Source organism: Cryptotermes secundus, unplaced genomic scaffold (genome assembly GCF_002891405.2).
Source record: "Cryptotermes secundus unplaced genomic scaffold, Csec_1.0 scaffold693, whole genome shotgun sequence".
Classification (NCBI taxonomy): Eukaryota; Metazoa; Arthropoda; class Insecta; order Blattodea; family Kalotermitidae; genus Cryptotermes; species Cryptotermes secundus.
Window position 1 is genome coordinate 328,091 of NW_019722434.1, and position 17,062 is coordinate 345,152.

At 45.0% G+C, this 17,062-nt stretch overlaps 2 protein-coding genes across 2 annotated transcripts in view; both read right to left on the reverse strand.

The window, feature by feature from the left end:
• Positions 1-2,759: 2,759 nt before the first annotated feature.
• On the reverse strand, positions 2,760-14,953 carry LOC111861447. Its single transcript, XM_023846028.2, has 5 exons — positions 14,853-14,953; positions 10,375-10,471; positions 9,658-9,882; positions 6,319-6,556; positions 2,760-4,383 (listed from the first exon to the last, which is right to left on the reverse strand). Exons 2-5 carry the CDS (start codon positions 10,447-10,449, stop codon positions 4,034-4,036), a joined length of 888 nt encoding a protein of 295 aa, XP_023701796.1. The 5' UTR covers positions 10,450-10,471; positions 14,853-14,953; the 3' UTR covers positions 2,760-4,033.
• A 146-nt stretch (positions 14,954-15,099) lies between these two features.
• LOC111861462 (zinc finger protein 184) overlaps positions 15,100-17,062 on the reverse strand; it is a 30,379-nt gene continuing 28,416 nt past the window's right edge. Inside the window, exon 8 of the mRNA XM_033750315.1 lies at positions 15,100-15,306. Coding sequence (XP_033606206.1) covers positions 15,288-15,306 — 19 coding nt within the window. The 3' untranslated portion in view covers positions 15,100-15,287. The remainder of the gene's footprint in view (positions 15,307-17,062) is intronic.

The following is a 17,062-nucleotide window of genomic DNA, read 5'->3' on the forward strand; positions in this document are numbered from 1 at the left end:
TTAAAAAATACCGTTAATAAATATATGGCCGACATACGACCTGTCAGTCAGAACGGAAGTCGGTCGCAAGTCGACGACCAAGTGTACATACTATATTGATTATAATAACAATAATAATAAACCATGCAGTTATTCTTATATAGGTTTTCTTACAGAAAAGCTCTGGAAATTTAGTATAACCCCATCACAGAAAAATTATTCGGAATTTTCCGAGAATTCCGATTTCTCGTTCCCGCATCCCGAAGATTAATATCTGTCGGGAATCTGGACACACTACTCACGCCCTGGCTCCAAACGTTGTACAAAGGAAAGCAGTTGGTTGCGCAAAGTCCAAAACCATGAACTAACAATCTTGCGCGTTCACCCCCTTCCGTTCAATTATCGCGAAAACCGCACGTCTCGCTTCTCTCAGAGACATTTCCGTTCCCATACTCGGCAAGTTATGCTCTAGATGCGTGGAGGAGCGCAAGGACGTCCGCACGCAGCGGATAAAGGATCCGTGCTCTTCCAGTGTCGAGACTACATAGATGACGGATAGACGATGAATTGGAGAGGATCTGGGAGGAAGAGGTTTGGATTAATCGACGTACTATCCCAGCACTTGCCAGGATGAAATGAACAAAACAACGAAAACCCTCCGGGTAGTCCCACACGAGATTCGAATGCTCAACCCCCGAAAAAACAGTCTACATTACCGTTAAACCAGCCTGCCCGGCGGTCTGATTTTGTTTTCCGATTTTAATCAAAATTGAAATGTGTCCATAGATTTTGGTAAAACTCAATTTTCAAACTTCATGAAAATCTGTTTTGTTGATCTTGAATTGGTACATGTGGACTGACACAGCGACGCCAATTGGCGCATTTTTGGAACTACAGTAAGCCCTCGCTAATCCGGAGTAATTGGGGGGAGGCCATTCTGGTTAAGCAACAATCCGAATTACTGAAGCAAAAGGTGGTCCTAAAAGACAAATAAAAAGAAAATTTAATGATGCAAGAATTGCTAATGAAAATAAATAAGAAATATAAGTGTAGAGCCTTTATTTAGTAAAACTATAAAAAGACAATATATTTAATCATCAACAGAAGATTCAGAAGTTGTACTTAGTTTATAAATGTAATAATTCAGGTTTGAAGAAACTGTCAAGTTCTGTCTGAACATACAAGTGACTCATCTGCCATCCTAAGTGCCATGTGTCTTTCAAATTGTGTATTCAACTAGGAACAGCATTTTTCATATTTCAATCCACATTCTCTGACATCCAGATTAGCCAATGTTTACTGTATTCCATGCGAATGCACTAAAAATGTGATACCAACATATCCATCATGGGACACAAACGGAAATTAAATTAATTCTCCCCAACCATTATGGTAAATTGCCGAACATGTAATGTGGTGCTTCAAAAATATATTCTCTTTAAATGCTCCAAAGACAGTGTTTGCAAAACGCTGCATCAATAATAAATGTTTATACTGCTGATGCGGCAGTACTCTAAGACTTGCATTTTGGAGGTACTTGGTTGGGACACAGGCTATTCTGAGGTTTTCATCATTTTTGTGAATTTCTCTTGGCAAATGTCAGCATGGTTCATCAAAGTATGCCTTGACCGCTTCGTTCCACATCCTTTTCAATTAATTAATGATTAACCATCCTACCACTCAACGTTATACAGTCCCAACTACTACAGGACTGTCAAATAAACTATAAAATAATAATTAACAAATTCCATGATACTGAGCCCTTCTTGAGAAGATAACAGTTGCTCAGCTATTCAAGAAATTAACAGCACTTTGTGGAACCCAAAGTTTCATTACTGTGTTAAGAAGAGCTTACCAATGGTCCCCATTTCTTAAAAATCGACTTTGATACTGTCCTCGCACCAATAGCAGGTCTCCTTCCTTCAAGGTTTCCTGCCATGTCTGTACAAAAGTGACTGAGAACGGGGATTTCAATTGTACTAAAAAACCCTACCACAACACTTGCATGCCAACATTCATATTGGCAAGAATATGGAGTGAATTTCATAACATGTCTGGGTGTTGTTTGTTAGGAACATAACAGGAAACAGGCAGGAAAGTTACAAATCTATGCAAACCAGATGTCCAGTTGGCCCAAAACAAACAATACACATGGCAATGGAAGGTTGCAAGGATATAACAAAGGCATAAATATTGTTCACTTTGTTTTATACATACAAATATATTAATATATTCTTTTAAAATCCAACATTATTAACATCTGACTATAGTTATGATATTCCATTAGACACAGCCTCTCAAGATAAAGCCTCCAGCAATCATTTAATTGTAAGTAACAAACTGTACTGATGCACAGCACACACCGTGTCAAAGTGTGGGCATTTTGCACTGACACTTTGTAGCCTGTGTACGCACACATGTTAGTATTATTAGTCACCGGTACACATCTTAAAAACATAAAATAATTCTACAAATACAGACACAAAGTATTCTGCTCAGAGCTGCCACCTATGTCACCTCAGCAATGCAATGCCAACAGATCCAGGAACAAACTGCAAGGGTCACATACAAACAAATTTCTGGCAGTGTCAATCCACTGACTGCGGGTTCAGTTACGCTGCTTTCCTACTGCAAGCCCCCTCCTAACAACTGTGAACACAAATGTGCCATTTCATCCAAACAAAATGGATGCATGCAGTCTCTTGCCTTTCAAGCCTGGAATGCAGCCTCTCTATTTGTATAGGGTGGGGCATGAAATGATACTCTGTTTTTACAGTAAAACAACAATGTTATGGATGAAGTTTCTGTCACATGGGCGAGTGCTGTAGCTCTTGGAAATACCACTAGATGGCATATGCATCACATGTAGCTAATGTGCTTTCCCACCAGTGTGCAGAAGATGGCTGACAATGGGAGGCACAGTTTTGTTATGTGGCTAGCCCCTGCTCCAAACGCTATCCACAGACTTCATCAGACATTTGGAAGGAGGCCATGGGGATGTGTGAGAAGTGGGAGTAGTCCATGGAATATTGAGATGACCAGTAGAGCAAATTTTGCACAATGACTTGCATGTGTGTCAGCACAGCATGATCAAGTCATAATGCACAACACACTGTTTTCAGAGAAGCCACATTTCCACCTCAACAGTGCAGTAAACGTGTGCTTCCCAAGAAACTGTAAAACACACAGAAAATTACAGTATGGACTACCATCTACAGCCATGGACTAATGGGGACAAATTTTCTTTGACCAAGCTGTGAACAGTGAGCGCCATTTGAGCATGCTGCCTCAACTTCCTGCATGGCACCTTTGCCTTATGTGTAATTTCCCACTGATATCCTGCACACCATGGATGCAGCAACCTGACAGCCTGGACATAAGCCTCTGAAATCTCTGCCTTAAGGTAAAACTGTTTCCAGCCAAAAGGGCCAGAGGCATCCTTGTTTCAGAAGGTACACAACAGAATGCCAATCATATTGAGTGTGTAACCCACTGTTCTTTGTATTCACAGGTGTATGTGTACCATTACATGAATATGTAACTTCCAATCAGGTACCATGACAGCCACTGAAAAGTATCAATATGAAGAGGAAAATCTTCTGGTGTGTGACACCGTGTAGAGTGGTAGAATAGGGGGAATAGGGGAATATGTTGCCTCCATCTTCAGGGAGGAAGAGTAAGCCAAACAAGCAGGACACTGCTGAGGCCAGTGCAACTGCTTGCTGGTTACTTGCCTGGCTTTGTTTTGACCCTGAAGATGGAGACATCAGGTTCCTGCAAAATGTCAGTGCACACAGTGTCACCCCTTACAGGATAGCAGTAGTTACAGTTGCCAATGTGAGAACCTCAAATGAAACAAACACATCATATCTACAAACATTAGCGACTGCTATAAATTCATACTGTTCAGCATGTGAAGCCACGTTTGAGAAGCAGTGATTGACAAGAACCAAAATGAAATTTGTCTGATGTCTGTTATGTAGTCTGGAACATGGAACATGCACATAGATGGATGTTATAACCTCTCGAGCAACTTGTAAGTGAAATGGTTGTCTCAGAACTCCTCATCCTTCTCCTCAGGTTGAAGCAGGTTGTCATGGTAGCTGAGTTCAGCACCACCAAGCGCTGGCTTGAAGTGGTGTGGTGCCACACTGAGGGTTGGATCTTGTTGGTGCTGATGGTGCCTGTGGTGTGCCAGCTCATGTCTTAGGCGCTCCAGGTTCACCTTGATGTGGTCACGGTGTTCATGCGTTGCAGCATTCAATTTGTGATCTGCCTGTCGCAACAACTCACGCAAATCCGCCTCATCCAGCTGTCCACCTTCACCCAGTGTCCGCAGCAGCAGCAGCAGGCGTTCGTTCATTGCAGCGTTGCTACCCCCACCACCCTCACCACTCTCCCCACCTGCAGAACATAAATGTCATTGGAAAACCCGAATGTATAAGGCAAGATATTAAGGTGGGCCCTCATGAAACAGACTGTGAAGATGTAAACTGACACTTCTATCGTCTAGTCAGAAACTGACCTGACCTTGAGCTGACATGAAAACTGATCCCAAGAATATTTAGCTTAAAAAATCAAGACAAACAAGAGTCTGAGAATGAACAGGTCGACACACACACACGCGCGCGCGCGCGCCCACGGGTGTTAATTAATATGGTCATGGCAACAGTGCAAACGTCTGACAACTTTCACACTCATGGGATATTTTAATCTCAAAACACGTGAGTGTTCAGCTTAGCACAGTGTACAGCCAGAAACTGAGACAACTGTCTCTGTCTACGTTCACTTCTAAACCAGCAGCATGTGCAACTGGCGTACTGATATGCTAACAGGGCCTTCACTATATCAGCATGTTGGTCTGCGACTCCAATAACACACTTCACACTTCATTACCAACATCAGCCACTCTCCAACAAAACATCAGATGATTTAACAAGCCCCCACGCCACTCAAAAATAGGTATGATGTAGTCGGATATTAGTAAGAGGACAACACAACAGGAAGTGACAGACATGGACAGTTCTGGAATGTGGGAAAAAGCTACAAAGCAACAGCTGGTGAAGACTGAGAAGACTCTTTATGTGAGCCGTAGTTACGGCGACTTTTGGAGCATGCGACTCAGTGAGACTGTCGTAGTTACCTGTAGTTAGAAGCTGTAAAATGATGAAATGAATCTGACTGCCAATCCAAACCCCGTCTACAGTCACACTTAATGATGTGACAACTGATGTCAGAATGAATTAACTGGATCATATCGAAGACTGCACTGAACATTCATATTGCCATACTAGAAAACTGGACAATTCCTGAAATGCCTGCTGGCCAAGATGGACTTCAGTCAAAAAGAAAACAAGTGCCAAGCTGTATATCAGACAGCAAACGTGTAGCGCTACACACTGGAGAATTGTCATATTGTGCAGATAACAGCAGAAGGTCTTCAAGTCCTCCAAATAAAACAACAGTAATGCATAACCCAAAGTGGTAATTTAATCTGATTTGAGCCTGAAAGATATATTCACAAAGGCATATAAGCTTATCAGACAGTAAACATGTGCCTCAAGCACTGAAGAACCCTCACAATTTTAATCAACACTGTGCAGGCAGTACAGTCAAGGGGTCACAGTTCAAGTCCCAGTAGGGGCAAGATTTTTCTCATCCACATCATCCAGACCAGTTCTGGGGCCCACCCAGCCACCTATCCTATGGGTACCTGGGGTAAAGCTGCTGGGATATGAAGCTGATCACTCACCTCCAACTAGTGCGTCTTCATGGCATAACACTTAAGTAGTTAAGCATAGAGATAACTTACAGTGTACCTGGGTCTTTGTGAAACTTGATTGGATCTGATCAATATCACTACTCTCACATCCATGGTTTTATATACTGTTACATTTTTATGAAGCTGTGCTCATAGTCTATATATGTTCTGGCCAGTTTATCACCTGATGATGACCGCAGGTGGTCGAAACTTAAGGTGAATGATGAGAAAATAAAAACAGAACTTTTTTAGTTTACGTTTGTGTTGACTGTTACCTTGTGGTCTACAGCAAGACATAAACAGAATGCAGTCCTACAAAAAAATTTACTTTCGTAGTTTGAACAAAGACCAGAAAAAGAGAATTCAGATCACATCCCGGAACTCTCCTCGCAATACTGACACATCAACTGAACAGCCATGGCTACCATATATGTATACTGGCAAGGGGTATACAAAAAACTTTAAATACCTTTGGTTGTGCTCTATTAGGTCAGCAGTATGAAAGGCAAAACTGCCATTCCCAAATGTTTCAGAAGCCGTGGCTCAAGTACAGTGAATACAGGATGGCCTGGCCCTACCTGTTACTCCTGCAGCCGGACCCTTGTTCTGCGTCTTCAGCATGAAGTCTATGAGATCCCCAACATCAGGAAGCGATGCTTTGTGGTCTGTCCCTATCTCACCATCCCCTGATGCCAACACAGATGACACTGCTGCAATATCGTCTCCAGCATCACACGTGCTGCAACTGCAGTTCCTTATGATCTGGACACGTTTCTGGAGGCTCTCTGTGTCTTCGCCCGTGCAGTTGAGGGTCACCTGCAAGTACTGCTGGGTTGGAAGCTGCCCTGTGCAAGTTTACAGCTGTGTGGGCCAGTACAGTGACTGCCTATGGGCTGAATGGCCAAGGGGTCGGCGTTTGAGTTCCAGTAGGTTCAGAATTTTCTCTTCTCCATATTGTCCAGACTGGTTCTGGGGCCCACCCAGCCTCCTATCCAATGGGTACCAGGGTATCTTTCTTTGGTGGTAAAGCAGCAGGGGCGTGAAGCTGACCACTCACCTCCAGTTAGTGCTGAGGTCAAGAAAATGTGGATCTATATATCCAGTTCCCCAAACGCCTTCATGGTGTAGTGCTTAATTAGTTAAGCATGGGGACAACTTTACCATTACCATTTTTACCTCTATAATTAAGTACAACATGGCAGGTAAAAAACTGCAGAGTGTCAGGTTTCTTTGATCCCATGGCAGCCACTGGATAGCATGAGAGCAAAGAGAAACAGCCCTGCCCCTGCCAAAAATCACACCAGGGTTGTCCTGCTCACTTAGTTGACTGAGATATCCCATTTATATACAGAATGTTGTACTTTAGTACAAAATATAACTATGAGGGAAAAGGGCATGTGATAGCAGCAAAATGGCATGTCGCGACGTCCATGTTAACTTCCCTGAACAACAAGATCTGCAGTATTGACCCAATTAAAGTGTGCTAGAGCAGCAGCCAAACTTTCTCTAACACATCTCTGAGGAACTCATCATATCTCGAGCACGCAACTTTATGGAATGGAAGACCTGTGAATTCAACAGATCTCTGGTATGTGCATTTCAGGCTCCCACTGTACAAGAATGTTGAAAATGGATCTATTATTATTTTATCATAGCATCCTCTTGTTCTGTCAAGCCCTCATTACACGTCATGAAAGTAACAGGATGTGCCCTCACTCTGTGGACTTGGTGAAGTCTAGGTCATGTTACATGCAGAGGAGCTGTAACCGGATGTGGACTTGGTGAAGTCTAGTTCATGTTACATGCAGAGGAGCTGTAACCGGATGTGGACTTGGTGAAGTCTAGGGCATGTTCTGCTTTGCCTCCAAATCCTCCCTTCTCCATGCCGCAATGCAGTGGCCGCTCTTAACACAAACGAACACAACAATATTGTATCGCAGCATCTTGTAGCTCGTCGCCTATTTAGTCCTGTCAGTAACTAGTTGCTGTCTCAACAGCTACACACAACACAATCAGAGGAAGCACCCATCACTATAGGGCACACAGACGGGGGCATTCCCCAAAAGCACAGCAGTTTCATCAGCAATTTTGGAGACACCTACAGGTGACCAATGTTGTATGCATACACCAGTGATCTAGAAGACATTCTGAAGTTTAATACTTTAAAGGTTTTATGAAGCAAGTTCCATTTAAGATGACTATGAACTAACGTGGAAGAAGGCCATGCCATAGCTCAAGCGGTTAGTCGCCAGCTTCCCACCGCGGCGTTCTGGATTCGATCCCGGCTCTGGTGAAGTGGGATTTGTGGTGGACAAAGTGGCGCTGGGGCAGGTTTTCTCCGAGTACTTTAGTTTCCCCTGCCAATCTTCATTCCACCAACTGCTCCATAATCACCCTCACCTATCATTTGGGGCTGGTACAATAGGCCAGAAGTGGCCGCAGTACAAAGGACTTAGGCCCACCCCACTAGCATTAAAAAAAAGACATGGAAGAGTCTAGTAACTTCCTACTGATGCTGCAGTGATCTGTAGAACTGCCTGATGACGATGCAGTCAATCCATGAATGCATAAATTAAGCTAATACTTAACAGGCTAACAATCTGAGCATCTGTGATACAGAAGGCATTACTTTCTTCCCATCCATCTGCACTCTTCAGTGCATATTCTTTTTTTTCATAAAATGTGTATACATTTCTGTATGTACCCCCATTTCGGTACAGGACCAATAAGCGATGGGGACATAGGACGGGGACATTTATGTTCAAAATGTAAATATAAGGAAACAAGACAGACGAAGAACCTGATGATGAACCGTGCATTATGAACAACTTTATGCTTTATGAAATGTGGCATGCAGCACGTGACTGTTGTGGGCTGGAGAACACATCATGTGCACAAGTGTTGCGCATTACATGTGGCAGGTTATACAAATAATGAAACATATAAAGTGAAAATGCATAGCAGCAGTACATTTCATTTACTGTGCAGATGAGGGCCACTGACTGTTCACTTGCAACATGTTTAGCGGCACTCATACATGGATGGGAAATTAAATGTACTTTAAAACTGGCCCTTCCTTCTGTAATGAATCACCTAAATGGTGATGTGCGTTGGGGAGTGCGTGCATGCAGAGCAGCTTCTGTAATGGCCACGGACAGGGCACTGAGAGTGTGAATAAGGAAATGAGGAGAGTTACCCATATGGTCATCACCAGGGCCTGGATTCTGATGACATGTCATCTTTTTGTCCTTGTATCCTATGCGATGCTCTTAAATATACAGGTATAAATTTCGGATATGAGCTGCTGATTACAGAAATGTAAATTTTATAGTTAATTTCCTGTCATTTTTTGACATTTTTAGGTTTATGGTCATTTTTTCATTTTTGGGGTAATTTTTTGGTAAATTTTTTGGCTTTTAAGGGTATTTCTTGTCATTTTTGGCCATTTTAGGGATTTTTTTCATATGTTTTCTGAAATGTGAATAACATGGAAGTGAAGTGTTCTTTCTTTTCTCCTTTAGGTCATTTTTCTGCATTTTTTCGGTCATTTTTTAAATATTTTCAGGTCATCAAAATCCGGCTCCTGCATATTATATTTTTGGGTTATTTCTCTGGATTTTTCGGTCATTTTCTAAATATTTTCAGGTCATTAAAATCCGGTCCCTGGTCATCACAAGAAGATTCTCTGCTTATGAAGAATGCATGATGGGTTGGGGAGGGGGAAATAAAAGGAAAGATATCTGAGATTTAGGGAGGATGAGAATGACATGGTGTGATATTGCATTGGTGTCATTTTGGTCAATATCTGCTGACTTTTCTTACATTAAAAAAACTCATTCTACCTACCAAATAATTCAGACACAACATAAACCACCTTTTAACAGTGTGATAACACGATAGCCAGAGTTTCTACATACATGTTGCCAGGCGACAGTGGAAGGCTGGCACGAATCACAGTAGGGCTTGATGAGCTCACCAGGGGCACTGGGAGCAGTGCGAGGGATGCTGTAGCTGAAGCATGCCCCCACACACACATTGTTGTCTATCTCCACAGAGCTGCAGCCTGGAAAGGCCACAACCTGCTTGATAGGGGTGGTGTTGCACCAGGAGTGCTTGTCGGGGTACAGCACAATGTTGTGGACCTGTCACAGAACGTATCAATGTTTGCGCTCAAACATCTTTATGTAAGTTTACTCTCAGGCACTGCAAACTCAAAGGCTATACTCAAAATCTGTTGCAGAAATGGAGCTAATATTTCTGAAGGACAACACTTTTATGAAAATAAATGACCATCTCTGTACCTACACTGAGGCCATGAAAAAGCCCCCCGGCCACACTGACCTGCAATGCTTCCCCTTCCAGTGTACCTCCCTACATTCCCCTCCAGGTGAACTCCTATAGGCCTTCTGTTCACACAACTGATGGAAAGCCATAATATTCTCTGGCGATAAGTGCTTTGAGCTGGTTGACATTGGCTGGAGGGGAAGAGAGTGGTAGACACAGAGGGGGAAGCTATCCATGCCACTTCTTTCCAATCCTCAGTATAAAATGGAGACAGGCTTTAAACACAAATACATTTTGGCTACATTCAACTAGAAGCAAAACATAGCACTGCCATTTGGTTTACTGCTCACCTTGTGTTCCCTGTGTCCACCTACAAGCCTTGCCACCAGACAGCAGCACATGGCAGCCAACAGTCTCCTCTCCATCTTGAGCTTCTTCTATATGTGGCTGTAATTAGATCAAATGTGTGAGAATTGTGAGCTTAACTCCACGCCCCGACCGCCTTTAACTTCTAGAAGGTGATCTTGGAGACTGGGAGAACCAGTTTGGACAAGGAGCGGCCTTACGAAGTGCAAGGTGGAGGGGGGGCGGGGCTGCACGATTAAGCTCCATGTATTCTCATTTGGCTGTAACAGTGATGACCGAGCAGCATCAAGCTGCTGTCATTCTGTGTATGAGCGCCATTTTGGACACGGCATTTCATGGGGTCTGAGAGAGAGCCAATATCCACTTTCCCTGTATTTTTGAAAATAAATAAATAAATTTAATAACATGAACTACAACATATTAATACCAAAAGTGTATATTTTTTGTTATTCTTGAATCCTGAAAGCTCTAGGGCGGTCAAATAAAGTAGTCTTTGACGGCTTAACCGCAAATTTGTACTAAGCTTTTTGCCTCTCACCCCCCCCCCCCCGCGACGTTCACGCGGTCTTTCCCTAGCCCCTGCCTCCATCCTACGCAAGTAAAAACAACTGAGCGGCTCCACAGCGTGGTCAGGGCTAATGAATGGGCCGGGTGGGTCGCGTGACGTCACCAGGTCGTTCAACCAGGACGACTGCTCCATTCATGACGCGCTACAGCTAGCCCCACCCTAAAATATGCCACGGCCACTACGCAAAAGACAAAGGAGGAAAACACGAGAAACGAAGACGTAACTGGCCTCAAGTGGTATGAAATTTGTTCAACAGATGGCAACACAAACCGCTGACAGCTGATAAATATCTAACAGATGTAGCATTTGGACGGAAACTAAACGTGTTACATTACGAATGGGAAGAAATAAAGGTGAAAAACGAAATCGACGAGAGAGAAAACTGAAGAAATAAATAAACAAATGAGAGCCGTGAGGCGGCGCAGAAAACTGGACTTGGAACGCGATCAGCAGAGCTCAAGGCAGCTTACGTAACGCGTGGCGAACCCAGCGCGGGCCTCAGCACCATAGGCGTTCTTTACGGAGCCTCTGCTCGTGGCCAAGCTGATCTCGAGAACGTCATAAAGCGATATTTCGACCAATCATGCCTGCCAACTTCGCCTGAAAGCCTGTTATCTCTCGGCTCAATGCAGAATTACGCTATGGAGACGAACCACGACGTCTACTGCAGGCGTCTGTAAGGATCATTCAATACAGATCGAGGTTTCAAAACTTCCGGGCAATAAGCGTCGCGACGCTTGATGCTATTTCGGGGAGCGGCGTTGCCGCTGTTACCTGGTCTCGAACCAGGCGTTCTGACGTCCGAATACTGTGGTTCCTTGTTTCAAGGGATGGTAGGCCCTGGGGAAAACCACCGACTGTACTAGTCAATTACAACATTTTAGGCAGGGGACAATGCAATACACGAAACACGAGGAAAACACTGCGTGAAATACAGTCAGTAGGAAAGCCTGAAAGGAAGAGACCTCATGGACGATCCGGACATAGATAAAAGGCACTGAAATGGATCTTACAGGTATAGGATGGACATGCAGCAAGAACGGCAGACATGAGAAGTACGCTGTATACTTTAACTGAAAACCCTGAAGGCAGATGTGGGCAAAGAAGCGAGGATAACATTAACAGACATCTTAAGAAAACAGAGTGTACACCGGATTCATCTGGCACAAATCCGGAACAGCGTCGGGCTCCGTAAAACTCAGGCAATTTATACAGCAGCTGGACGACTGTTAGATTTAAAAGAAGGATTCTGCTCTAGGGAGTTTATTACAACGAAGAGCGAGGAAATACTGAACACAGTTTTGCTTAGAGGGCATATGCATCACAAATGCAGCCCCAGGGCTGCAGTCTGCTCGCGGGCAACATAACGGAAGAGTGGTGTAAGGGTCACGCTGCTATGGCGGTGGAGGGGACATTGAGCCTTATTGGCGGGATGGATTATCCTTGACGTCTCCTACTTATCCTTCCCAGAAACTGGCCTAGTTGCCAAGACGACATTCACTTGTCGCAAGTCTGAACGCAGGCCGAGTTCTCTTGCCGTACTGAACAGCGCCTCCGGCGGAACAGATGCGCGCTGAAGACAAACGCCAATGTATCAATTCCACTAAAAGCTAGGGCAAGGCTGCCCCTGTAACAGGCCGTGGAGGCACCCACATTTTCTAGACAATCGGCTCACACATGGCGGTGAGGTCAGCTTTATGCGCCGGCCGCCCTTTACCCCTCAGGAAGATTCCTAGTACTCATTTCTGTTAGAGGCTGAGTTGACTCCAGGGCCACAGTGCGGCTGGAAGGATTAGGTCAACTGAAAAATTCCACCTCATCGGGACTTGAACCCACGACCTTCCGGCTTGTAGCACAGTGCTCCACCGATTCCATTGCGAATACGGAAACACAGCAACAACAATGGAAGCAACCTACTGTACACATTTTTAACAAATTAGGAAATGTGCGGTTACCTTTGCAATTCTGATGCGTTCGCTTATTTGTTTAATCATCTCAAAAACGGCAAGACTTGTGGGGTGGGGGGGAGAGCATAAACTGTTTCAGTTTTCTCTGCAACTTCCGTTCTAGGCCTTTTTCTCTTCAATAAATATTAGGCGAGTTACGCTCGAAATGAGAGCACACCTTCCCCGCAGTGTCCAGTGCCTAAAACTGAAATGGAACAGCTTTCAGTATACCTTCACTGTACCAAATTTCGTGAAGATCAGCTCGATGGTTCTTGAATCGTTGGTATGCGCGCACGTGGCGAAGAGAGCAGCCGCATTTTTACACATTTCCGTTACGAATGCGACCGGCTCTCGGAATTATGAGTATGAGTGTTAGCGATGTTAAAATGATTCACAGGGTAGTGGGATGGAGTGGTGTGCTGGTGTGGATTCGTCTGGCTCGGGATAAGGACCACTTCAGGGCCCTTGTGAACCCGGTAATGAACCTTACGGTTCCATAGAAAGTTCGGAACTGAGCGACTGGCGGCTTCTCAACACGGATCCAGCTCCATGGAGTTCGGTATACTTAGTCACAGCGGTTACGAACTACTCACAGAATTTTATTCTGTCAAGGTCAGAGCTCCACACGAAGAAATTACTGGGACCGCCAGTGCGGGCTGCGACACAGGGGTACTGGAGAGATTGGGGGGGGGGGCACAGTACATCAGCTATTGACAGCCACAACCACAGTACAAACTGAACACGCTGGTCTAGAGGAAACGCGCTACACGTGTACTCTCTAGATGTCTGGTTCGAATCTCAGCCAGGTCACTGCCGATCCTGAGGTTTTTCGTTGCTTTCCTCAGTCCCTCCAGGCAATTGGGTGCTCACGGTAAGATCTGGCTGGCCCTTAGGCTGAGAATGTGACAGGACAAGAGACCGCAGAAACCTGCATCACGAAGTCGGCACCTGATATTATTAGGATGATCAAATCCTGGAAGATTAGTGGGGCAGGTAGCACGCACGACGAGACGACAGGTCTGTAGAAAATCTTAGTCAGAAAACTGAAAGGAAGATACCACTAGGGAGACCTAAGCAAAGGAGGGACAGATCTTACGGAAACAGCGTGTGAGGGTGTCAATTCAATTTACTGCCCCAGGACAGGAAGAGACCAACGGAAAGGTCCTGTGAATTCAAAGGACGGGATTGCCTTGACTACAGTGCAACTACCAGCTTTTAAAGGACACTCTGCTCCATGGAGTTTAATGATTATGAATCTGCTGCATCCTACAGATGTGGAGCGAGCAAGGCACACGGTGTCCGACCCGAGATTTCTGCCGGGTCTTAGTGAATACAGAGAACACGGTAACAACAATACTGCGACGTTTCGTCCTGTTATTTAACGATGCCTTAGAGACTAGACATGTCGGGATATCTCCTGCTTAGGAGAAACTTGCCATGTGTAGGCGGGTTTACATAAATTCTCAAACACCTGTCATGGTCACGTGAACCAAAGTTACAGGCAGTGGGCGGTAAAGCCAAAGGGAGCTGCATCAACGTCCTGACAGCTCTGAGAGCTGCGGAGTTTCTTGTTATCTGCAGAAGGGCGTCCTTCTCGTGCAGCAGATCGACATACGGATTGCCAAAGCCGTTTCAATATTATCCTCTCTATCCTGGTACGTCGCTGCACACCGTGTGTCAATTTGGGCACACAATTTGTACCGCGGGAGGGTCAAATTTGAGCTGAAAAACAAACGTGGACGTTGTCAGACGTTTTGAGGTTAGGAATGGAGATTTAGTTGCTTCCAGGTGACTTATGACCCTGAGTGAAAGTGGGTGCGTGCAAGAGTAGAGACGTCTGCAATATGGCGAACGAGCGAAGTCCTAAACGTTCTCTCACGTCGTCCTTTCAACGGCGCTGAGATGAGCCCCAGCATCCACGTCACAAAACACTCACACACTCACTCACCTGAACGACGCAATAATGGAGCTGGGCCTGTCCTCTCCTGCCGTCAGATCGCTCGAGCACTGACTGGCGAGCGGCCGCGAACGGGTTTCAAACGTCTCTCCGCTCACCTTTACCTTCGGGTACAGTCCGCGCCAACACCGACCTACATGTCGCGCGAGCAGTTGCGTTCACGTGCAGGGGCATCTCTGAACTACATGCCCACTGACTCACATCAGGGGGCACACAAACCGAGCAACTGATATCTGCATCCCATCTTCCGCCACTCCGCTCCGACTCAAACTGCAGCGGTTCACTTCAGTCTTCTGGGGTTTGGTAGGTGGCTACCGACGTTTCGGAGGCATATACTGCATCCAACTTCGCCTCCACGGCTACCCTGATGATGAAGGCTGTTCTACCTTGAAGACGGCTGCAGCATCTTCTTAACGAAACTTTCCTCTACTCTGATGACATGTTCCTGCAAAATATAATCCTGCTCTGAAGATGGAAGCAGTGTGATCCACCAAAAGGCCGTTCTACCCTGCAGGCGGTGGGAAAGCATCCAAAACTTGTTACACCCTGGATATGGTGGATGTTTCTCCAAAATTTTGTTCTACCCTGAAGATGGAGGCAGTAAGTTCCTGCGAAACGTTATTCTACGTTTAAGTCTGGGATAACATGTTCTTCTGAAACGTTGGTAACCAGCTACCAGACTACACGATGTCAGAACCCAGAAGACAGCAAGAAATTTCAGCACTGTGACATCCTCAGACAAGATGGACATAGTGTGCAGCGGGCAGGAACAGCACAGTAACAAGAGCAGACTCTCTGGCACAAAACATTGCTGATATGAAAGTGTGCCATTCGATACAATCCTACATCAGACATATACACATTTTAGCCTCACAACTTACTTCCCAAAGATTCTTTTTAATATTATCCTATTATCCCTAAATTCTCTTCGTCCTCTCCAGTGGCTGAGTATTTCTGGCCTCCTCGTTCAAGTAATACATTTAGGATATCAAAACTTCACTTGGTCTCTGACATAAGGGAGGAACATAAGACTGAGGGTGTTTGAGAACGGGGTGTTGAGGAGAATATCTGGACCACAGAGAGATGAAGTGACAGGAGGTTGGAGAAAACTGCATAATGAGGAGCATCATAACCTGTCCTGCTCACCAAGTATAATTATAATGATCAAGTCAAGGAGGCTGAGATGGGCAGGGCATGTGGCACGAATGTGGGGAGAAGAGGATGCATATAGGATAATGGTGGGAAAGCCAGAAGGAAAGAGACCACTAGTAAGACCAAGACATAGGTGGGTGGATAACATTAAAATGGATCTAAAGGGCCCTACACACGCTCCGGTAGACCTGTCAGGTGCGCCTGCACAGGCGCGCCTGCGCAGGTTGACCTGAAAACCCCAGTGCGCCCACACACTCAGGTACACCTTTCCGATATTACTTCAGTTGTGTTTGCTACGGTCGGACATGGCATCTACAGATGACGATCTTCTAGCTGTATTTGGCTTATTATTAGCTACAAATTGTTTCAAACCGAAAAGTAAGCGTCAAACCTGGTGCAAAGAGTGGTTGATGAAAAGAAACGTTTATTCACATGTGAATTTGTTACGTGAATTGAAGTTGGTCCCTAAAGATTGGCACAATTATTTGCGCATGAATGAAGAAACTTATTTACAGCTCCTGTCATTAGTTGCCCCAGTAATTAAAATAGAAAGATACCGTTATGAGGATGGCCATTTCACCACACACTCCGGTTTGCCTGGTTCAGGTACAAAACTGCACAGGTCGTCTAATGATTTTTCGAATATGCTCCGGCGGACTGTTCAGGTCACAATAACTGCGACGTTTTGTCATCCACACGCTCCGGTCGACCTGCGCAGGCGCGCCTGTGCAGGCGCACCTGACAGGTCTACCGGAGCGTGTGTAGGGCCCTTTAGAGAGATAGGATGGGGTAGTATGGACTGGATTCTTCTGGCTCAGGATAGGGATCTGTGGAGGGCTCTTGTGAACACAGCAATGGACCTTCAGGTTCGATAAAATGCTCAGAAATTCTTGAGTAGCTGCACTATTGGGAGCTTCTCCAGAAGGGCTCAGCTCTATGGAGTTAGTTTGCCAGAAACAGAAAAAAGAAATTGGTGCACAAATATTACAAGAATTTTTTAGCTTGCTGAGCATTACTGGAGGTACACAGGGGCAAGGTATATGAGCCCA